General features: G+C 39.1%; 3 protein-coding genes across 4 annotated transcripts in view; 1 reads left to right on the forward strand and 2 right to left on the reverse strand.

The window, feature by feature from the left end:
• Positions 1–7,603: 7,603 nt before the first annotated feature.
• LOC103522559 lies at positions 7,604–9,428 on the reverse strand. The gene is made up of 3 exons (XM_008487664.2): positions 9,049–9,428; positions 8,448–8,539; positions 7,604–7,751 (listed from the first exon to the last, which is right to left on the reverse strand). Exons 1-3 carry the CDS (start codon positions 9,229–9,231, stop codon positions 7,604–7,606), a joined length of 423 nt encoding a protein of 140 aa, XP_008485886.1. The 5' UTR covers positions 9,232–9,428.
• A 5,045-nt stretch (positions 9,429–14,473) lies between these two features.
• Positions 14,474–21,313, reverse strand: LOC103522479 (sideroflexin-2). 2 transcript variants are annotated; one of them, XM_008487590.3, is made up of 6 exons: positions 21,203–21,313; positions 19,649–19,833; positions 18,694–18,864; positions 17,135–17,333; positions 15,506–15,798; positions 14,474–14,723 (listed from the first exon to the last, which is right to left on the reverse strand). In XM_008487590.3, exons 2-6 carry the CDS (start codon positions 19,825–19,827, stop codon positions 14,570–14,572), a joined length of 996 nt encoding a protein of 331 aa, XP_008485812.1. In that variant the 5' UTR covers positions 19,828–19,833; positions 21,203–21,313; the 3' UTR covers positions 14,474–14,569. The 2 variants fall into 2 exon arrangements, with proteins under 2 accessions (XP_008485812.1, XP_008485819.1); XM_008487597.3 differs by lacking the exon at positions 18,694–18,864 and adding an exon at positions 19,161–19,331.
• Positions 21,314–22,712: 1,399 nt separating this feature from the next.
• LOC103522570 (ribosome-releasing factor 2, mitochondrial-like) overlaps positions 22,713–23,735 on the forward strand; it is a 4,152-nt gene continuing 3,129 nt past the window's right edge. Inside the window, exons 1-2 of the mRNA XM_026832645.1 lie at positions 22,713–22,769; positions 23,124–23,345. Coding sequence (XP_026688446.1) covers positions 22,713–22,769; positions 23,124–23,345 — 279 coding nt within the window. The remainder of the gene's footprint in view (positions 22,770–23,123; positions 23,346–23,735) is intronic.

The following is a 23,735-nucleotide window of genomic DNA, read 5'->3' on the forward strand; positions in this document are numbered from 1 at the left end:
AGGGATGAAACCTGTTAGGGATTGCGGTGACCTGGAGTACACCAACATGGATGACGGTGGTTGAGTGGGAAGTGGTGTTTGTTCCACTTAGTCTAGAGTTCAAGGACAGGACTCAAGGGAAGGGTTACAGAGTTGAAAAGAGTAATATTTCGTGCAGGTTGGTCCAGGGATACTAAGTTACATTAAAGTGGTTGGTGAGTCCGTCAGACACTCGGGACTACATTGGAGGGTCATCAAACATGTCAACGACTTGGGCACTATGTGTAGTTGGACGGTTAAGAGACTGTCAAGGTCTGTTTAAGCCTGAGTAGTAGGAGGACTAGCACGTTCATGAGGTGGACTATCAGGATTGGTGACACAAGTTAGGGGTCACAGGTCTGTCCTAATAAGGGAGGCCCCAAGGTTTAGGGTTCCAATGTTCTTTGGTAATGATCCAACATTGAGAAATATTATCCTTGAGAAATGGTCAAGTTGCGACAACTAACCGTTTCCGTATATATAGAGATTTAAAATTTTTAGGTAAAAAGGACTAAGTTTTGGCGGGCCATCAAGTAAAATGGAGTGTGTTAATGGTTTATCGTCTTGGAGACATTGTGTAGGGAGGGGGTAACACGAATGGCGAGGTCTGATACTTGGTAACAATTTTTCAGGTAGTAATACATTGCTTTGGACGTCAAGGGTTTTTAGGCAAACAGTTTGTCATAATTTAAAAGTAACGGTGATCGGGATTATTTACGAGGGTGGAGAATATCGACGAGGTGGGTGGTAGGTTGGGGTTTGTTGGGGGTTTTTGGGGACATTCCTATGAGCCTCACCATCCTTAACAGTTTGGGAAGGGAAGCTCTGCATGCTGTGTAAGTCCTCATCGTCAGTGGTGAAAGCAGGTTTCACACGATCCCTGGACACTACTGTTTGGCGGGATCCAACTGCTAACTTGAAGACTTTGTCTGTGCGTGAGAGCACCTTGTAGGGACCAGAATATGGCCGCTGAAGGCCTAACTTGACGCCATCTTTCCTCAGGTACACATGTGTGCACTTTTCCAGAGCAGGATGTGAGAAGGGTTTGATAGAGCCATGCCATGCAGTCTGTTTGGGTCTCAATTTTTCAAACATGTTATGTAATTTCTTGGCATATTCACTCACTGGACCGTTACAGACACTGGGGTCAAAGAATTCGCCGGGAATCCTCAAGTTTGTCCCGTAAACTAAATTGGCTGGTGTGGCCTGAATGTCTTCTTTGAACATGTTTCGTAAGCCAAGAAGGACGACAGGAAGTTCAGATGTCCAAGAACCTGTACTCAGGTCTAGTCTGCACATTAGAGATGCTTTTAGCGTCCGATGGTAACGCTCAATGAGACCATTACACTGTGGATGATAAGCTGTAGTGTTTTTCAGCTCAATTCCCAGCAAAGCAGATACTTCTTTGAACAAGGCTGACATAAAGTTTCGACCTTGATCCGTGACAAGATATTGGGGGGTTCCAAACCTGGAAATCCATCCGTTGAAGAAAGCTTGTGCTACTGTTTCTGCTGTTTGGTCAGGAAGAGGGTAAGCTTCAAGCCAGCGTGTGTATCGATCTACACATGTGAGCATATAAACACATCCTTTGGAAGGAGGAAGGGGTCCAACAATGTCGATATGGACATGGGCAAAACGTTCATCGGGAACCAAGAAATGGGCAAGAGGAGAGCGTTCATGTTTGTGTATTTTGGACTGCTGACAACTATGACACTGTCGTACCCAGGCTTTTATGTCTCTCTGCATGCAAGGCCAAACAAATTTAGTTGAAATCAGGCGGGAAGATGCACGGCCTCCAGGATGAGCAAGATCATGGAACTGATGAAACACTTGGGAACGCAGTTCCTTAGAGACATAAGGGCGCACAACACCTGTTGAGGTATCACAATACAAGTGGACATTATCAACCAGCATTTTGCAAAGGTATAAGCTATGTGTTGGGTTTTCCAACAAGTTTTTCAATTCAACATCCAAAGACTGGGCTTGGGCCATCTGAGCTGCTGTAACTGTCTTTCTGACTATTGTCTCTATGCGTGAGAGAGCGTCAGCTGGCATGTTTTCTTCACCCTTGACATACCGTATATCGGTTGTAAATTGGCTAATATACGATAAGTGCCGTATTTGGCGTGGGGAACCATCTTTCACCTTTGTGAAGGCATAGGTGAGTGGGCGGTGGTCTGTATAGACACAAAATTTCCTTCCCTCAAGTAAGAAGGAGAACCTTTGAATGGTTGCATATATTCCCAATAGCTCACGGTCATAGGTGGAATACTTTACCTCAGTTGGAGTCAACTTACGACTGAAGAAGGCCAGGGGCTGCATGATGTCATTCTGACACTGATGGATGGAGCCGCCAATTGCAATATTTGATGCGTCAGTCATCACTGTAAGTTCCAAATCAGGATCGGGGAAGGCAAGCATGGTGCTTGATGCCAGCAGGTCTTTTGACTTTTGGAAAGCTTCTTCCATGGCTGGTGTCCATTTCAAAGGAGTGTCGGAAGAGAAGCTACCCTTTAGATGCAATGGTGCTTGCAGGTCGGCCATATTTGGATAGAAGCGGTGATAAAAATTGATCATTCCCAAATATCTCTTTAACCCACCAACAGTGGATGGCTGTGGGTAAGAAGAGATGGCTTCAACTTTCTCAGGGGAAGGAGAGATACCTTTGTTGGTTATGGTATATCCTAGGAATGTGACAGATTCTTGGAGGAATGAGCTCTTGCTTGCATTGATGGTTAGTCCGTATTCGGAAATACGAGAGAACAGAATATCAAGATGCTGGAGATGGGTTTCAGGTGTGTCGGAATACACCAGGAAATCATCAATGTATACGAAGACGAAGGGTAAATCACAGGTAATGGAGTGAAGGAAACGTTGTAGAGTCTGGGCTGCTCCGCATAAACCGAAAGGCATGGAAATGAACTCAAATAAGCCGAATGGTGTTGTTACTGCCGTCTTGGGCACATCTTCAGGAAGAACTGGTATCTGGAGAAATGCTTTCTCAAGGTCAATTGTAGAAAATATGCGGGATCCATGGAGGTTAGTAACACAATCCTGTATATTAGGTATTGGGTATCTGTCAGGAGTGGTTTGGGAATTTAACCGTCTGTAATCCCCACATGGCCGCCAATCTCCACTTTTCTTCGGGACCATGTGGAGAGGACTAGCCCATGGGCTCTTAGAAGGGCGGCAGATGCCTTTCTGTACCATGAACTGGAATTCTGATTTGGCAACACGGAGCTTGTCCGGAGGAAGACGTCTCGCTTTGGCAAAACAAGGTGGTCCAGTTGTTTCAATACTGTATGACAGATTGGTTATATGTATATTAAGAAATGTTAAATAACAACACTTCTTTTTTAATGTCTGAAATACACTTCATCACAATGTGTAGATTTGTAAAATACCAACAAACATTTCCAGATAGTACTAAATTCTCATAGTCAAAAAAATGGTGGTGTAAACCTGTCAGAATAAAATCTGCCCTGGGTGGGAATTGAAACCACAACCTTTCACTTACAAGGTAGACATGCTACCCTCCAAGATAACTAGGCTGACTACCCTCTATTCAAACTGGTCCAAAATGTCCATATACTATTAGATAATTAGCTTTCTTGATCATTTAGTGACTCAAGTTCCTTATTTATATTATATCAATGTTTCTTTGAATGGGAGGGAGCAGGAACTAGGAGAGTTGCCACAGGGATTATGGAGGAGAGGAGGGAGTTCAAGCAGGAATAATAACACCTGAAAATATTTAAAATAGATGTGTTGGATTAGATGACATTTTCATCATTGTAAACTGTGCCAAGCAATCAGAGGAATGCTGTCATTTCCTTTGTTTTTCTTTAGATACTCCTTGGTTTAAAACACAAGGACAGAAGAAAACTTGAAAAATGACAGTGTTTCTCTAATTGCTTGGCCCAGTTTATGTAATTTCATGCTTAATAAGAATCTCCAAACTACCTATAGTAGGGTTTGTGCTGTTTATTTTATTTTTTCTTTGTTGTCTATTGAAATGTTACCAAATAAAATTGACAAAAGTTCCTAGCAAGTGATGGTCTGGTCCATGTGCATATTTTGACAGTCATGACTAGACTAGACACTTGTTAAAGTTCTTTATGTCTTATCATCACTGGAATACTTTCCTATATAATATCTAAGTAGTTTGTGTACCTTCCTACTTTGTTTTCTATAGTGCTACACAAGTAATGTACACTTTGAGGCTTAGGTGTTGGGTTATTAAGCTTATACAAATCTTGTAGAATAAATAAAGGGAAATGTGTTTGAGATGAAATTAAAATTACTGTGTGAACTGAAGTTCTTTATGTCTTATCATCACTGGAATACTTTCCCATATAATATCTAGTTTATGTACCTTCCTACTTTGTTTTCTATAGTGCTACACAAGTAATGTACACTTTGAGGCTCAGGTGTTGGGTTATTAAGCTTATACAAATCTTGTAGAATAAATAAAGGGAAATGTGTTTGAGATGAAATTAAAATTACTGTGTGAACTGAGTAATATCCACTCTTTCTGACCTCATTGGGGAAGTTACCCAAACTTGGCAACACTTTATGCACTACGGTAACGGTACGGGGTTTTGGAAGATCGAAATCGAACATCGAATCGACAATCGAAGTATCGAACGAAACGAAAGCGCCGAAAGCGGAAAAAAATCTAGATGAAGACCAAGACCGGAAATCTGAAAAAGTATACTAAACCAGCGTGATTTTCTTCTAGATTTTCAAGAAAATTCAAGTAGGTATATCAAGTTTTAGCTTTTCCTTTTAGCGTTTCTTTTTGTCGTTTGAACCATCACGATGATTACCACATCGCTTTCCGTGCTTTCTCCATTGAGATTCAATCAAGTCCATCTACCAGATACTTACCAGTAAGAATTTTAATTTTGAGCAGCTGGTTGTTGAGCTGGTTCAGCAGCTGGTTGTTGAGCAGCTGGTTGTTGAGCTAGTCCAGCAGCTGGTTGTTGAGCTGGTTCAGCAGATGGCTGAGCTGTCCCAGCAGCTGGTCATTGAGCTTACTAGTGTCCACTACGAACTTGCTTCTCTTACATGATCCATTCTTGCTGTGTATACATTGCTTTTCACTGGAAACAGACAAAAAGAGTAGCCACTCTAATTACTTTTTTTTGAACGTTATTTACAGAGGGAAACGGGTTATAACAATCAGAGTCCTTGTCCCTCTAATATAGGTTGTGTGTTGTTAGGTAAGTACCTACAACACATTGGTGAAAACTGTAACTTCTTACTTTTTACTGAGGAATCTTTCATGGCTTTCAACACACTCAATCTGGGAGTCAATGTTAGTAGGCTTGTCAAATAATGGGGGTATGAATCCCCATCACTAAGACCTTGATATTTATACGGTGATATTAATTTAATCCCAAAGCCGTGTCCACACACATAGTCGAAGCCGTCGATCGGCGAGGTGAATCTATTTGGTCAAGGCAGAGTATGGTTTCAGTCAACATCGATTAGCGGTTGATCGATGGAGTCGACTATGTGTGGACACAGCTTCTTTTTTTATTATTATTACATACACACATCTTACCTGGTAACAATCTTCTTCAACGTCTTATTGATGAGCGAAGTCTTGCCACCTCCACCGCCTCCTCCCTCTGCTTTGAAACACTTCCACTCCATCTCCAGCAGTGCTCTCCGGCCCTGAATAAGCGCCTGTTCTTCCGCATACGCCTCCAGGCCGCGTTTACACTCAGACCATAGTTCCGACACAGAATTGATGTTGTCGTCCAGGTAGAGAAACTCTTTGACAAGGTCCTTGTTCGATTCCATCGATTCTGAGGTGGAACTCAACTGGAAAATCAAAATGGGGATTTTTGTCAGCTCCCATGGCGTGGTCACTGCTCCTTACACGAAAAATTTGCATCATGAAAATGATTGATTCCATGACTGGCTCTTGTGGGGCCCACTCAGCCTCTTGAGGAAAAAGAGTAGCTACGTAATATTAATGCACATGGCGACTGGTGCCAGCATGGTAGGTAAACATTGGGCACTGGATTATTGAGATATTTGGAAAATCCTACAATCCTGCAGTGAGCACAAAAGTTGTGATATAAAACAACACAAAGAAACAGCATTTATTTATTGAAATGGAGATTTTTTTAAAAAAGAGACTTGATAGTCCCGGTGGTCTGGGAACTTTCACAAAGCATGCTCTGGATGTTCTCATCAGATGGACCTGGAAATAGAAAGTAATGACTTACACATAATGCACTCAGCTTCAAGAGACAATGCTAATTTATGATCTTAGGAAGAAAATTAAATTGCTCTATTCACATTCACTTCTTCTTTTTTTTCCTCTCTCTTTCTTTCTTTTTTTTTTTTTTTTTGCCCCCCCCCGGCCATGAGGTTCTTGTAACTTTCCAACAGTCCTGAAAATAGAATGGAAGTTGATACTCACAGATTCATTCTTTTCCTTTTCTTCTTCTTCTTCTTCTTCTTTTTTTCTCCCCTGTGTTCAGACAATGTCAGCACTTTTCATCAGCCTCTCAATCAGCCCTGGGGTGATTGCTTTGGGGTGACATTTGGTTTTAGCCAAAAAACAATTTAAGAGCATGAGAAATTTCGACTCTTAGCCTCCCTCTTCAAAGTCCCCCGGTCAGACTAAGTTGGTTGACTCCCTTCTAAAGTCCCTTACGCAGACAAATACTCACAGATGCATTACATGGCCCAAATTCTCATGAATATAGTGACAGAAATGAGGATGCACAGGAGTACAAGGTTAGACAGGATCAGGAACAAAGTAATAAGGAATAGGATAGAAGACAGAAGCAAGTCTACCTATCTTACTTCTAATAATAGTCAATAATTATGGAGCACAGGTAGCCTCCATGGCCTACTGGATATCACACTAGGCTTGCATACCAGAGGTCCTGGGTTTGATTCCTGGATTGAAGATTTTTCGGCTCTGTGATTGGAGTTTGCAGTGGGCTCAGCCTCATGAGGATAATTGAGTAGCTATCAGTGGCAGCCTTACCAGAGTATTAAGATTACCTAGGTATTGTAACATGGAAATTGATTGCAAAGGAGGCACTTGGTAATATTGAGATATCCACAAACCTTGTGAAGAAAGCTCTGCTTAACCACAAAGAATTCATGATTTGATTTGTTATGCAGCACTTACCAGATATGAACAGGTGAGGGATGTTGTCAACATTGTCCGTGTCAAGCAAGCTTTCCAACTGACGCAGCTCTGTCTCGATAACCCATTCTTGTATTTGTGCTTCCAGCTGTTTGTAAAGAATCACCCTCCACAACCATCTATTCAATGCTTCCTTCCTTCTCCATCCCCTCTAGCAATCATCTTCATAACCTTCTCATTTCCAGGTGAATGTCTAATTCCTACAGCTAACAGACACTAGGCATGGACCAAACCTGTCATTCTAGTGATAAGGAGAGAAAAAAAAATTAAACAACATTTTAGTGCAGGGAAAAAATCAAGTAGATATTATGTATTGAAGATTAAGTTAACCAACAGTTATTTTAACATTAAAAAGTTGGGTCCCTAACTTTTAAGGACATACCAGAGAACATAAATGGATGAAACTTACTCATGAATAATTGTTTGTATTTGCTTCTGATATGCTGGATCCAATGATTTGCCTTCAACAGCCTGCTTGTATACAATTTGAATAAACATACGCAACTTTTGCCAATGTTCCTGGACCCGGTCAAAATGAGGATTTCTAATGGACCTGGAAATAGTAAATAATGACTTACACATAATGCACTCAGCTTCAAGAGACAATGTTAATTTATGATCTTAGGAAGAAAATAAAATTGCTCTATTCACAGTGCTCTATTTTTTTATTTTTTTCCCTCTCTCCCTTTCTTCTTCCCCCCCCCTTTTTTTTTGAGCAAGTTATTATTTTTAAAACTTCTAGTTCCAATGAACAGGGAGGGTAGGTACCTACTTGATTTTTCTATCAAAGACTCATTAAAAAGTTGTTGCTTTTTCTTGTTCTCCTTTTTTTCTCTTCATAGAATTGTTTATTGCATTTTTGAAATTAGGTACAGAATGTTTACCAAGATCAGGGTTTATACGCTTTTCCCGGAATGAAATTCCATGATTTTTCCAGAAAATTTCACTGAGTTTTACAAGAAATTATGGGGCAGAGGTACTTTAAAATCAGTAAGATTACACCTTCATTTAAATAAAATATGCAAAATGCAGAATGTCAAGGAATATAAGGGGGAATGCACCACAGGCCATTTTTGAAAAAAAAAAAAAACTTGATATTTAATTTGAACATTTTTAATTTTTGATTGGGTGGCAAATTCCATGACTTTTCCAGGTTTACTTTAATTTTTTATGATTTTCCATGACTTTTATGACAATTTTCAGATTCCATGACTTTTCCAGGTCGTGTATAAACCCAGAAGATACTTACATGATGGGTTCCTGACATGCATCACAGTCACACTGGGTCCCAGAATCATCCGATTCATAATTATCATCACTTGCCCCAACCGTCAAACTCAACTACAACAGAAGAAAAAGTTTTGAAACATAAACCCTTATGATAGGTAACATTCAAACTCCAAAATTTTCAAGCATGTCAAAATAAGCAGGAGGTTCCAGGCTTGGTTATAGATACACTGGTGTGGGGGTCAATGGTCCATAGTCCCTGTTGTGGATACACACTTGTTTAAGTGTGAAAAAGCTTGAATTTTAAGTTCCAGATCATATGCAAATGTCCAAATGTTAACATCTCAACATCAGACTGTAGACCTGGCAGAAAATGAGTCAAGTAGGAGTAGTTGCTCCTCTAGACTGCTATGGAAAGATAATGCAGTAAGACGTCAAGTTGACAGAAGTAGACTTCAGCTTGACAATTATTCTATTTAATTTTTTACTTGTCTTTTCTGTCATTTGAAAGTACATCACGGGTCAGTACCTACATAAATGAGTAAACATTGACTTGTTTACTTTCAGTTAGAAGAGGCAACCTACATACATCCTGATGTTTGCAAGGATGGTCTGATACTTACCCTTTCTTGTAGATCCCGAATAATGGATTCCTCGACACTGGAGGCTCCATCTGCATCTTCCCTGTTATCCCAGGTGTCTTCTTCTACAGACGTTTTCACTTGCTCACTTTCCTTTGCCAATACATCACCCATGTTCACAAAAAAAGTTTGCTTCTTTTTGGTGAGAGAGTTTGGACTGGTCATTATACCATTTGTTTAACAATTAAACACGAATCTTCCTACGGAATAAACCTCAAGAATACAGTCCTTATACTTTCATAAAAACAGAAAACCCCCCAAGTTAACTGGGAGGTGGATATTCACGGAAAAATCAAGAGTTGAACCAACTTAAGCGAAATTCACATTTTTCAACTCAAAACTTCAAGAAGCAAGAAGAAATCACACGCACAGCGACATTTTTTCTCAAGGCAACAGAGAAAATCGACCCGGACCCGACAAAGTGCAAAAAAGCGACGTTGCCTTCTACGGGGTTTCCTTTGACCGCAAGGTTTAGAATGGTAGAGTTCACTGGTTTGGAATGATCTCAACTTTTCGTAAAAAATAATTTTTACCACCCATTTTTACTGCTTTTCAACAGTTAAAAATGTATAAAAAATATAAAGATAGAATAAAATAGTGATCCAAATTTACTTCAAGTTTATGACATTCCTGGATTCTTGTGTTTTATAGGAGTTTAGGGGATGTATGTTGGAGGCGTTGATTCCACCTGTGAATAACTCGAATCCCCTAAGAGAATATGTATGTAGAGAAAAACGACGGTGGGGTCACCACTTTAGGGGATGTATGTTGGAGGCGTTGATTCCACCTGTGAATAACTCGAATCCCCTAAGAGAATATGTATGTAGAGAAAAACGACGGTATTGACTTTACACAAGAACTTGTTGGTTTATTGAACACAGAAAAGGCACTAGGAATAGTAAACTAGTTTACCCTGAAACTAGGAAAAGGGAAAGACTCCGGAGAGGGAAATTGGTAACAATTTTTAACTTGGAAAAGCGCTGTCGTCTCGGAAAAGTCGAAGTCCAAAAAACCCCACAAAAAAGGTGATTTTTTAGGTTAGGATTTTGCAGCACGTATTTTATAATTAAAATGGACGCGTAAGGTGTAAATTGCATAAATTCACATATTTAGAATATTTTACTGCAAAATAAGTTTTTTTTTTCCTTTCTGGGGATGAATGGAACCAAACCAATTTTGTTTTGGAATTTGAATTATTATTAGGTATTATATTATTTTTACAACGCAGATGAGCTAAACTCCAAGCTAACTGGACTGGCAAACATATCTCTTAAATGAGAGACAAACTTTATTCTTGAAGTTTTTGTTCATCAAACAAATATCAAAATTTCACTCAAAGGCCCCTCTGTCAGATAACCATTTAAAAAAAATACATAAGCGTCCCGTGGCAGCCCAAAGTGGTTGCGCTATTACGCCCAAAGAGGAAAAATTTCTACTATATCCCGAAAGAAAAATACAGCTATACTCTCTTCCTGAGATTATTAGTAAAAGCTCAATATTGCATACTTATTTTAATGGTATTATAAAGTATTTTTGAAAATGCAGGGTATGAAATTCAGGTCGGATGTTTGTCAGATCTTATTGCATGCTTTTATTTCACTTGAGATCTCTTTTCCTAAGTATGGGTCATATCTTCTAACTATTGAGCCACTTGTGGGCGAATTGACTTGGTGCGGCTCCACAGATGACATTAATCATATATATAAAAAAAATCACGCTATTTTATGGAGTTTGAAACTATGATCTCAGAATAGGTATTCCCAGCCGAACACAAGGTCTGGGTGGAGATGGAGAGACTAGAAAAAGTTAATCAAGATTAAAGAGCAAATGATGCAGAGACTGGGAGAGAAAATTGATGAAAGAAAAGAATGATGAACAGGTAACAATAAATTGAGACTAGATCTGAAATGGGATTTTTCCATATTCACCATATAAAGAGAGGAACCAACCTCAGTGGTGTAGTGGTTAGCGCCGTGGACTTCGGATCTGGAGGTTGGTGGTTCGAGTCCTAGTCAAGTCATAAAATTAGATATAAAATGAAGAATCAATACAAGAGTAAAGCTCAAAAGCAAAATTAATTCAATCTACGATACAAAATAATTTACGAAAAAGTGCTAAATGCAAGATGGGAATACTTTTTACTGAATGAAAATTATTTCTAGCTTTTGAAAAGTACCCGTAGGTAGGTACTTCGTTTTTACGTTTTAAGGAAGTACCTACCTAGTTTCCATTATACATCTTATGCAGTCCCACTCAATGCCAATTATATTTCCACTGTTCAATAAGTTTAAAATTAAAGGAATAAAAGGGAAAAGAAAAGTTAGAAGAGTAGGGATTAGTATCAATGATGTACCTACCTGCAACTTATCTGAATCTAAAAAAAAGAAAGAAAAAAAAAGTTAAAAAAAAAACACACGCTTGGCTTATTGGTGATGTTAATAAAAATAAATCAATACAAACCAGTAACATGATAAGTAATCAGCGTACTTATAAAATGTCAACAATGCCCCAGTCACAGCCATACCCCCGGGGACTTGAAAACTCATCCTGCCAAAGATGTTCTGCTTTTCGCCTGTATCAGGATGAAATGCACTCTCGTAGAGGCGCTTGGCTCGAATCGCATCATTTTTGGTGGTTCCTGGAGGTTCCTTTTTCAATCTAAGGACAATCATTCAACACACACGGGGGGAAATAATAAAAGTGCATGGGAGCCAAGACAAATAAACAGATCAATAAAAAGAAAAAACTAATTATGGTGCTATGAAATGAAAAATAAATTAAATACATATGTGGACTTGTTACAAAAATCAAAAGAGCAATGTACAGCTACAACTACATTTTTATGAAGAAAAATAAAAAATAAATACCTACTGTGTAAAATCTGCCCTGGGTGGGAATTGAAACCACAACCTATCACTTACAAGGTAGACATGCTACCCTCCAAGATAACTAGGCTGACTACCCTCTATTCAATTACATGTTCAAAACTGGTCCAAAATGTTCATAAACTATTAGATAATTAGCTTTCTTGATCATTTAGTGACTAGAGTTCCTTATTTATGTTGTATCAATGTTTCTTTGAATGGGAGGGAGCAGGAACTAAGAGAGTTGCCACAGGGATTATGGAGGAGAGGAGGGAGTTCAAGCAGGAATAATAACACCTGAAAATATTTAAAATAGATGTGTTGGATGAGCAAGTTATTATTTTTAAAACTTCTAGTTCCAATGAACAGGGAGGGTAGGTACCTACTTGATTTTTCTATCAAAGACTGCATTTACATCATTGTAAACTGTGCCAAGCAATTAGAGGAATGCTGTCATTTCCTTTGTTTTTCTTTAGATACTCCTTGGTTTAAAACACAAGGACAGAAGAAAACTTGAAAAATGACAGTGTTTCTCTAATTGCTTTGCCCAGTTTATGTAATTTCATGCTTAAGAATCTCCAAACTACCTATAGTAGGGTTTGTGCTGTTTATTTTATTTTTTCTTTGTTGTCTATTGAAATGTTACCAAATAAAATTGACAAAAGTTCCTAGCAAGTGATGGTCTGGTCCATGTGCATATTTTGACAGTCATGACTAGACTAGACACTTGTTAAAGTTCTTTATGTCTTATCATCACTGGAATACTTTCCCATATAATATCTAGTTTATGTACCTTCCTACTTTGTTTTCTATAGTGCTACACAAGTAATGTACACTTTGAGGCTCAGGTGTTGGGTTATTAAGCTTATACAAATCTTGTAGAATAAATAAAGGGAAATGTGTTTGAGATGAAATTAAAATTACTGTGTGAACTTTATTCAGAACATGATTGTAAATTGCATAAATTCACATATTTAGAATATTTTACTGCAAAATAAGTTTTTTTTTTCCTTTCTGGGGATGAATGGAACCAAACCAATTTTGTTTTGGAATTTGAATTATTATTAGGTATTATATTATTTTTACAACGCAGATGAGCTAAACTCCAAGCTAACTGGACTGGCAAACATATCTCTTAAATGAGAGACAAACTTTATTCTTGAAGTTTTTGTTCATCAAACAAATATCAAAATTTCACTCAAAGGCCCCTCTGTCAGATAACCATTTAAAAAAAATACATAAGCGTCCCGTGGCAGCCCAAAGTGGTTGCGCTATTACGCCCAAAGAGGAAAAATTTCTACTATATCCCGAAAGAAAAATACAGCTATACTCTCTTCCTGAGATTATTAGTAAAAGCTCAATATTGCATACTTATTTTAATGGTATTATAAAGTATTTTTGAAAATGCAGGGTATGAAATTCAGGTCGGATGTTTGTCAGATCTTATTGCATGCTTTTATTTCACTTGAGATCTCTTTTCCTAAGTATGGGTCATATCTTCTAACTATTGAGCCACTTATGGGCGAATTGACTTGGTGCAGCTCCACAGATGACAATAATCATATAAAAAAATCACGCTATTTTATGGAGTTTGAAACTACTAGGTAAAGCCTGATTCACACTATAGTGCCAGTCAAGGTCCAGTCACGGTCCGATCAAAAGATTGAGTATTCACACTATCGTTCAAGCAACGTTCATGCTTCGGTCATTTTTCTTTCAATTCTAGTTGGTCCTAGTCCTAGGCGTAGTTTTTTTTAATTATTTTTTATTATTTATCTTGATTTTTTTTTTTGTAAAATGAGTCTGAGTAAGTTCACAAATTTCGAATTAGCTGCAATCGCTAATCTGTGGTACGATTTGTCTCACTTCACTCTTGCAATAATAAAATAAATGAAGAATAAATGAAGAAAGAATAAATAAAGTGATAAAAATAAATAAAATAAATGAAAGAGAGAAAACAAATTTGGAATAAGAAATTAAATAATTTATTATGAGTTTTAGGTATTAAAAAACACGATCGCGAAATAACATCGTACTTTGAAAATTGAACGAGGGAATGTTAATCGTTGCTTGATCGCTGCCTATTCACACTACAGTGCCAGCCTCGCTCCGGTCACGGTCCAGTTTCGGTCCGATCAAAAAGATTCGTAGCGAGAATGTTCCAAATTTTGACTGTGAGCTGACCGTTACCGTACCTTAACTAGAACGTCTAGTGTAGGTCTGTTTTTCATTCCGACGTGGGTGCGATGCGAACCCGACGCGTGTTTTTCATTCCACTTCCCCTACTTTAGCGTCAACGCTGCGTCTTAAATCCCTGATGCGAGTCTCGAGTAGCTTCAGGTTCCGCCATATTGTAATTGTATTGAGGGAAATGAAAAAAATGTTTCGTAATTTCTCCTCTAGATGTCGTCATGTTTGTTGAATTTCCACATTTTACCCCCACTCCTGACGCAGAGTGGACGCAAGTTGACGCCGCATCGATGCGGCGTAGGAATGAAAAACAGACCTCAAAACACGAAGCGAATGACACGAGCATTACGATTCTCGGTCCGAAACAATTTACCAAGCTAAAATCTCAACATTGCTACCAACTAGGGGGAGGTGCCTATACATTGCTGACAACTAGAGGAAAGATGCCTTTATAGACCTTTGTTGAAGAACACGGTGCTCAGTTTCTTGTCCTTGCTTTTGATCTGTTGTGCGGCCTCGGGTTCAAGAGTTTCCAGAGTGGAGGTTCCAATGGATGTCATCTGAGGGAAGATGGCGCAGGCGGTGGGGACCATGACCATCAAACTGAAAAATAAAACAAGTGACGGTATATTTTCCTTTCGGGAAAATGGCCATCAAACTAAAAAAAAAGAGACCTCCTTTCGTAAAAGGATACCTCCTTTCGTAAAACTGATCACTAGAAAATTGACCATTGCTCCATTCAGCTTCCATTGGATTTCCACTGTTCCTGGACTGGACAGATGACCACTGGTCAATTTTCCAGTGGTTAATGTCAGTTTTCCGAAAAGAAAATCAAGCGTGTCCGGAGACGCGCGAACGTCAAGAGTTCGAAGCGCCGCGCCGCCCGCCCGGTCTATATTAACACGAAAATTTCGTTTTTCGCTTAATTATCATGTTTTTTTTTTTGGCTTACAGCCTTACACCTATACTTGACATAAATCGTTTGAAACAGGAACGGGCCTTAACATTTGAAATCACGAATCTTTCTTTTTATTTTCTTTAAGAAGTTTCCATTTATTTGTTATTCGGTACAATTCTCTCAATTATATAAATATTCAACAAATGGTATAGGTACGTAAAAGCCGGAGCTTGTGCCAAATGTGCCGAGGATGGGGATTTTGCTTCGTTGGGTCAGCGCGAAAGGTTTACTTACAAGCATCCCACACCGAGAGTTTGGAACGGAGCGTGGAACCAGGTCCGGGTTCGATACCAGCGGTACTTTTCCAGCTTCTCCACAATGATGGGCAGCACCAGCATACCCGGGGCACACATCAGGATTCGCGAGAAGATAATGTGCGGAGGATGGGGATTTTGCTTCGTTGGGTCAGCGCGAAAGGTTTACTTACAAGCATCCCACACCAAGAGTTTGGAACGGAGCGTGGAACCAGGTCCGCGTTCGATACCAGCGGTACTTTTCCAGCTTCTCCACAATGATGGGCAGCACCAGCATACCCGGGGCACACATCAGGATTCGCGAGAAGATCACCATGGAAATGCCTTTGACCGCCGCCAACTGGGAGGTTCCCACCCGATTCCCGTTGGCGTCAAACACGTCGACGCCGTTGGTGATTTCATTCTGACGCATGAGCGGAATGTTGACGCAGTTGGCCGCAGCGACGGCCGCGAACGGGACGTATCTCTGTGTCCGGGACAGGTGAATAAGAGGTGAGGTTAGTTAACGCACGTATTTTTACTTTCTATTACAATAAGAGAAGGAAAGAGAGAAGGAGAGCAAGGAAGAGGAAGGCATCATCAGTCAAGGATTACATCAGTCAAGTAGTGAGATACTCCGGATCCATATCATACATGGAGATGAAAAGGAAAGCGCCAGATAGAGAAGCATGGAGAGCTACTGACCAATCCCAGGATTGTTATAATTGATGGTGATTTTTTTTTTTCTTTTTTTAGGAGAGAAGGAAAGAGAGAAGGAGAGCAAGGAAGAGGAAGGCCACGCTGCACGCTTGGATACTCCGGATCTATATCATACACGGAGATGAAAAGGAAAGCGCCAGATAGAGAAGCATGGAGAGCTACTGACCAATCCCAGGATTGTTATAATATAATTGATGGTGATTAGTTGATTACAATAAGTACAGCGAAGCCATCCGTTTTATAGCGTGTTTTTCTTGTGGAATCTGAACCGATTTCCCCTCTTCTGAAGCCCTTTTCCCCTCTTTTAAAGGAAAGTACATCTTTTTTTAGAGGTTTGACAGAGGGAACACGGACCTGTAACTGCTATGGTCTTATCGTCCCGAAATCGAAGAGAGAAGGAAGACAGGATAGGAGAAAGCCAGCCGTTCCGAGAACGAACTTTATCCCATCAGGATAAAATCCGCCCGGGGCGGGAATCGAACCCGCGGCCTAGCGCTTACAAGGCAGACGCGCTACCAAATAAGCTAACATTGATGGTGATTAGTTGATTACAATAAGTACAGCGAAGCTATCCGTTTTATAGCGTGTTTTTCTTGTGGAATCTGAACCGATTTCCCCTCTTCTGAAGCCCTTTTCCCCTCTTTTAAAGGAAAGTACAAAATTTAGTTTAACCAAGCTGCAACTAGGTAGTGTGGTGGCACGTTGTCATTAAGATATACTGTACCTAGCTTAAGACCCACTCTCTTAGAAGTTCCCCCCCCCAAAGAATGTAATTTTATTTTATACCTAACAGTAACATCAATCAACATTACAATTTAAATATTAATATTATATTGTGAATACCAAGTTACCATCGTAACTTGGGAGAGCGTTATGTGTTGTAATCAAAAAGGAATTTTAATTGTGTTAAGCATAAATGCTTGTCACAAATGTCGTTCCTCGCTTAATATACTACGCTAAATTTTATGACATGTCTTGGACTCGAACCACCAACCTCCAGATTCAAAGTCCATTGTGCTAACCACTGCACCACTGAGGTTGGTTGTAATCATTTATTAAAAAGAAACGTAAACATTCTTAAACCTAACCTCCCTCTTACTGACCTGCCAGAAAGGACCAGCGCGCTTAGCAAGGAAGCTCTTGAACTGTATAGCGGTAAAGCAGGCGGCTACCGTGGCTGACACATAGGCTACACCCAGCTGGGTTGTAGTCAGGGGGGCATTGGCGTTTCGGTTCGTATAGTTGACGAGCGCGTTGAAACTTTGGTTCACCCACTGCCAGAAGATGATCTGAGGCGTGGTTCTGAAACGGGTGATCAGAATAGTTACACGGGGGGGAAATAATAAAAGTGCATGGGAGCCAAGACAAATAAACAGATCGATAAAAAGAAAAACTAATTATGGTGCTATGAAATGAAAAATAAATTAAATACATAAGTATGTGGACTTGTTACAAAAATCAAAAGAGCAATGTACAGCTACAACTACATTTTTATGAAGAAAAATAAAAAATAAATACCTACTGTACAGAATAAGGAACTGAAAATACAAATGTACAACAAACACCAAGGCAACTGCATCCCAATATAAGAGCACTCATACTTGTAAAACGTTAACAGAGCTCCAGTGATTGCCATTCCTCCGGGAACTTGAAAAGACATTCGTCCAAAGATGTTCTGCTTTTCTCCGGAGTCAGGATGGAAAGCACTCTCATAGAGTTGTTTGGCCCACAATACTTGCTCTTTAGTTGTACCTTTGGGTTCTTTTTTCAGACTTTGTTTATGAGATTAGAAGAGAAAAACAGGTTATTAGAGAGCTCTTGATTAGAACAAAAGTGTTAAATCGTAAACTTTGACGTCACGGCATACGCTCCCGTAGGCGATGACGTCACATCAGATGTCCCGAGCAAAGCTCCCTTGCAGGCAACGCATTAATGTTTTGTGCGCATACGGTTCTGCGCATTTCTTTCTGCTCCTCCGCTAGCGTGCTTGCATAGTGGCGCTACCTAGCGGACAAAAATAGCAACTGCGTTAAGTCTGACGTCACAAATCTTTGAACTTTTTCATTATAAAAATTGAATTTTCGACCTTTTACAGTTGTTTTTTCGGAGTTTTGACCTCAGATTTGGATTTTTCCCAACTTTTTACATAGGAATCGACCATTTATTTATAATTTTTACCCACTTGCAACTCCTCCATTGAATAGATATAAAATGAAGAATCAATACAAGAGTAAAGCTCAAAAGCAAAATTAATTCAATCTACGATACAAAATAATTTACGAAAAAGTGCTAAATGCAAGATGGGAATACTTTTTACTGAATGAAAATTATTTCTAGCTTTTGAAAAGTACCCGTAGGTAGGTACTTCGTTTTTACGTTTTAAGGAAGTACCTACCTAGTTTCCATTATACATCTTATGCAGTCCCACTCAATGCCAATTATATTTCCACTGTTCAATAAGTTTAAAATTAAAGGAATAAAAGGGAAAAGAAAAGTTAGAAGAGTAGGGATTAGTATCAATGATGTACCTACCTGCAACTTATCTGAATCTAAAAAAAAGAAAGAAAAAAAAAGTTAAAAAAAAAACACACGCTTGGCTTATTGGTGATGTTAATAAAAATAAATCAATACAAACCAGTAACATGATAAGTAATCAGCGTACTTATAAAATGTCAACAATGCCCCAGTCACAGCCATACCCCCGGGGACTTGAAAACTCATCCTGCCAAAGATGTTCTGCTTTTCGCCTGTATCAGGATGAAATGCACTCTCGTAGAGGCGCTTGGCTCGAATCGCATCATTTTTGGTGGTTCCTGGAGGTTCCTTTTTCAATCTAAGGACAATCATTCAACACACACGGGGGGGAAATAATAAAAGTGCATGGGAGCCAAGACAAATAAACAGATCGATAAAAAGAAAAACTAATTATGGTGCTATGAAATGAAAAATAAATTAAATACATAAGTATGTGGACTTGTTACAAAAATCAAAAGAGCAATGTACAGCTACAACTACATTTTTATGAAGAAAAATAAAAAATAAATACCTACTGTACAGAATAAGGAACTGAAAATACAAATGTACAACAAACACCAAGGCAACTGCATCCCAATATAAGAGCACTCATACTTGTAAAACGTTAACAGAGCTCCAGTGATTGCCATTCCTCCGGGAACTTGAAAAGACATTCGTCCAAAGATGTTCTGCTTTTCTCCGGAGTCAGGATGGAAAGCACTCTCATAGAGTTGTTTGGCCCACAATACTTGCTCTTTAGTTGTACCTTTGGGTTCTTTTTTCAGACTTTGTTTATGAGATTAGAAGAGAAAAACAGGTTATTAGAGAGCTCTTGATTAGAACAAAAGTGTCCTAATATGGTTTAGTTGTATGATTGAAATTCATGGCCTATGTACCTACCAACATACTTGATTGGAAAAAGCTTATAAAACTTAGATGTCACTGAGGATCTTGCTATCAAGATGTGTTTTTTACTTGGGAATTATTTGACAGTAAAATGGGAAAATTGCCATCTATACTAACACCACTGCCCCATTTCATGAAAACATGACCTGTTGCCTATGATGTAAAGTATAATTTTGCATGTGAGATAGAAAACTTACAGATATTGTGATCTGAGCTCCTTTGCTTTGTCCAACTCTGCATCGGACACAATGCAGAGTGCTGGATTGGTGACCCATGCAAAGTACTTGAACCTTCCAGAGAATGTGTTCAAATCAAACAGTGGCTTGTCTATGGCAATCCTGTCCTCAGGGGGAGAACCATAGCCTAGAATTTGCATTGTTTTCTGAAAGAGCAAGAAGATTACAATGTGTTTATCAATCATTCCAATGAAAAGGGAGTGTAGCTATTTCACACAAGCCTGTGAATGAATGAAAAATAAATAGACCTGACTCAAACAGCAAATAAAAGAAAAGTGAGAGTAAGCAAAAAATACTATTGTGTTCTTTCAGTAAGAGGATATCTGTGAATGAGGCCGTGGTTATGAACAGGGCTGAGATATGCCATTCTGAGATGTTCTTGGCAAGTGGAAAATGATGTGGTAACTTAACACAGAGCGTGTGGTCTGTGTCGTACATGCCATCAGATGGGTGAGAAGCAGGGCCGTATCGATTTTGTCGAGGGTATACGGCCCTGGTGAGAAGAGACACAACACTTCCCATTTATGTGCTGGGTTAACACGAAAACACCAATAAGAAACTTTTTGAAACACTTGCAATCGAGAAAAAAAACTTTGTCGATGGTTGGCATCGAACCCGGGACCTTGCAAGCTCTGGGCTAACCGTGTACCCGAACGAATGTGATTGGACAAACGACTTTTGCCAGCCTAGTTAACTTGGAGGGTAGATTGTGTGCCTTGTAAGCGCTAGGTCGCGATTCCCGCCCGGGGCGAACTCCTGAACAGATAGGGTTCGTTCTTGGAACGCTTGACATTCTCCTATCCTGTCCTCTTTGATTTCAGTACTTACATCAATCATTTGTTTTCCACAGAATCACGTGCCCGTCTTGTGCGGGAGCTCGTATAAAAACATCGGTGTTCAGAAACTCATGGACGCTATTGTGGACATTTTGCCTTCTCCCACTGAGCGACCCGCGCTGGCCATGTTTCAACACTTTGGAGACAGTCTGTGCGCCAGAGCTTTCAAGGTGGTCCATGATAAACACAGAGGCGCCGTGACCTTCTTTCGCATCTATAGCGGAGCTTTTAAAAAGGTAAAATAATAATAGGGTGGAACCTGGGTAGTAAGTAAACCTTGATGGTAAGTATAAATCTCCATTTCCCTTCCCATGGGAATAGGAAACTTCGATATTGAGTAAATTAAAACCATAGACTTTACCTCTATAGTAAGTAGTTTCTTTCGCATCTATAGCGGAGCTTTTAAAAAGGTAAAATAATAATAGGGTGGAACCTCGGTAGGAAGTAAACCTTCATGGTAAATATAAATCTCCATTTCCCTTCCCATGGGAATAGGAAACTTCGATATTGAGTAAATTAAAACCATAGACTTTACCTCTATAGTAAGTAGAATTCTCTCCATCGGTAGAGTGCAAAACTTGGATTCAGAGTCAAGTTCAAAGGGGGTAGTTGAGATGTTCGCAGTGACAATCTGCTATTAATCTGTAGTATCTAATCTACTCTTTTCATTGTTACTTACCGATAAAGTCGAATTTGGGCAAGAATAATCTACAAAACACGAAAATTATTTGACAAAAAGCCCAAAACTTGGTCGAAAATCGAAATATCAGCTGTTTTCAAATTGACCCGCTTCAGATTTAGTAAGTAGACTTTACCTTTATAGTAAGTAAGTTTCGTTTCCTCGACCTCTATATTAAGTAATTTTTACGGTTTGTTCTATGTTTAGTATGTAGAAATGTAGAAAACCTCGATATGAAGTCATTTTATTAAAGGACCCTCGTTAATAAGTAAACTATTTACTGAGTAAATTTACTATCGAGGTTCGACTGTATCTTTTTTTTTTTTTTATTTTTAAAAGAGATTTGATGGAGGGAACTGTAACTGCTAAGGTTTTATTGTCCCGAAATCGAAGAGAGAAGGAAAACAGGACAGAAAAAAGCCAGCCGTTCCGAGAACGAAGAAAACGACTTTGGACTCCGTAAGCTACGAGGATTTGATCACCACACTGGCCTGAAATGAAAGAAGTCCGGGTTCGATTCCCGTTTGAGTATTCTTTTTCACCAAAATTATCGATTCCTTTTTATTTAAAATCATCTAGTTCCGTCAGTTCTTGAATCGGACTTTTCAATTTCTTTTTCTTGGAAATTGGCAATTTCTTTTCCATTGAAATCATCAATTTCTTTTTCTTTAAAATCATGAAGTCCTGTTGAATCATCAAACGATGTTCTTTGTTCACTTTCACTCCTGGGCTTGATAAATAGAGTGACCCATGCAAAGTACTTGAACCTTCCAGAGAATGTGTTCAAATCAAACAGCGGCTTGTCTATGGCAATCCTGTCCTCAGGGGGAGAACCATAGCCTAGAATTTGCATTGTTTGCTGAAAGAGCAAGAAGATTACAATGTGTTTATCAATCATTCCAATGAAAAGGGAGTGTAGCTATTTCACACAAGCCTGTGAATGAATGAAAAATAAATAGACCTGACTCAAACAGCAAATACTTAAAAGAAAAGTGAGATTAAGCAAAAAATACTATTTTGTTCTTTCAGTAAGAGAAATCTGTGAATGATACCATTCTATAGGTATAGAAAATAGACATTTTATTCATAACAGGATATACTTGTAGCTTTTGACTCTTGAAACAAACCTAAGTCAAGTGATATCATAAAAACATTTGATTTTATAGTTTGTTGTGAACTGACCATTCTGAGTGGTTTCAATTTAACTATACAGGAGCTCAGGGAACGGATCAATGCAAAAATAAGGTCAGTGCATATTCCACAGGAAATACATTATGCAAATGGAACAAAGAATAAGTCATGCAAATGCTGCCTCATTTGATTAGTGCAATTGTTTGTGGTAGATAGATTAATTGAGGCCACCTTCAGTTGAACGAATAAACTGGAAAGTTTTATAATGATAATTTTGCATTGTTTCTTGTCTGGTGATTTCATGACGACAACTTTCAAATGGTTTGTCCAATATTGATGAAATTTTGGCATGCACTTTTATTATCAATGACATTCTATCATGGAATTTTGGGCACAATCAGGGGCGTATCGATTTTGTCGAGGGTATACGGCCGTGGTGAGACACAACACTTCCCATTTATGTGCTGGGTTAACACGAAAACACCAATAAGAAACTTTTTGAAACGCTTGCAATCGAGAAAAAAAAACTTTTGTCGATGGTCTGCATCGAACCCGGGACCTTCTGCATGTCAAGCAACCGTGTACCCGAACGAATGTGATTGTACAAACGACTTTTGCCAGCCTAGTTAACTTGGAGGGTAGATTGTCTGTCCTGTAAGCGCTAGGTCGCGAATCCCGCCCGGGGCGAACTCCTGAACATATGTATAAGGTTCGTTCTTGGAACGCTTGACATTCTCCTATCCTGTCCTCTTTGATTTCAGTACTTGCATCAATCATTTGTTTTCCACAGAATCACGTACCCGTCTTGTGCGGGAGCTCGTATAAAAACATCGGTGTTCAGAAACTCATGGACGCTATTGTGGACATTTTGCCTTCTCCCACTGAGCGACCCGCGCTGGCCATGTTTCAACACTTTGGAGACAGTCTGTGCGCCAGAGCTTTCAAGGTGGTCCATGATAAACACAGAGGCGCCGTGACTTTCTTTCGCATCTATAGCGGAGCTTTTAAAAAGGTAAAATAATAATAGGGTGGAACCTCGGTAGGAAGTAAACCTTCATGGTAAATATAAATCTCCATTTCCCTTCCCATGGGAATAGGAAACTTCGATATTGAGTAAATTAAAACCATAGACTTTACCTCTATAGTAAGTAGACTTTACCTTTATAGTAAGTAAGTTTCGTTTCCTCGACCTCTATATTAAGTAATTTTTACGGTTTGTTCTATGTTTAGTATGTAGAAATGTAGAAAACCTCGATATGAAGTCATTTTATTAAAGGACCCTCGTTAATAAGTAAACTATTTACTGAGTAAATTTACTATCGAGGTTCGACTGTATCTTTTTTTTTTTTTTTTTTTAAAGGAGATTTTATAGGGGGAACTTTAACTGCTAAGGTTTTCCTTC

This window comes from Diaphorina citri, unplaced genomic scaffold, assembly GCF_000475195.1.
Source record: "Diaphorina citri unplaced genomic scaffold, Diaci psyllid genome assembly version 1.1 scaffold80, whole genome shotgun sequence".
Lineage (NCBI taxonomy): Eukaryota > Metazoa > Arthropoda > Insecta > Hemiptera > Psyllidae > Diaphorina > Diaphorina citri.

Coding starts and splice junctions, on each gene's coding strand:
- LOC103522559 (XM_008487664.2), bottom strand. CDS start 9,231: ATGACCAGTCCAAACTCTCTCACCAAAAAGAAGCAAACTTTTTTTGTG. Junction 8,540..9,048: donor TTCGGGATCTACAAGAAAGG/GTAAGTATCAGA, acceptor CTTCTGTTGTAG/TTGAGTTTGACGGTTGGGGC. Junction 7,752..8,447: donor GCATGTCAGGAACCCATCAT/GTAAGTATCTTC, acceptor TACTATTTCCAG/GTCCATTAGAAATCCTCATT.
- LOC103522479 (XM_008487590.3), bottom strand. CDS start 19,827: ATGCAAATTCTAGGCTATGGTTCTCCCCCTGAGGACAGGATTGCCATA. Junction 18,865..19,648: donor GAGCTCAGATCACAATATCT/GTAAGTTTTCTA, acceptor GATTGTCCTTAG/ATTGAAAAAGGAACCTCCAG. Junction 17,334..18,693: donor GCATTGTTGACATTTTATAA/GTACGCTGATTA, acceptor CACCCGTTTCAG/AACCACGCCTCAGATCATCT.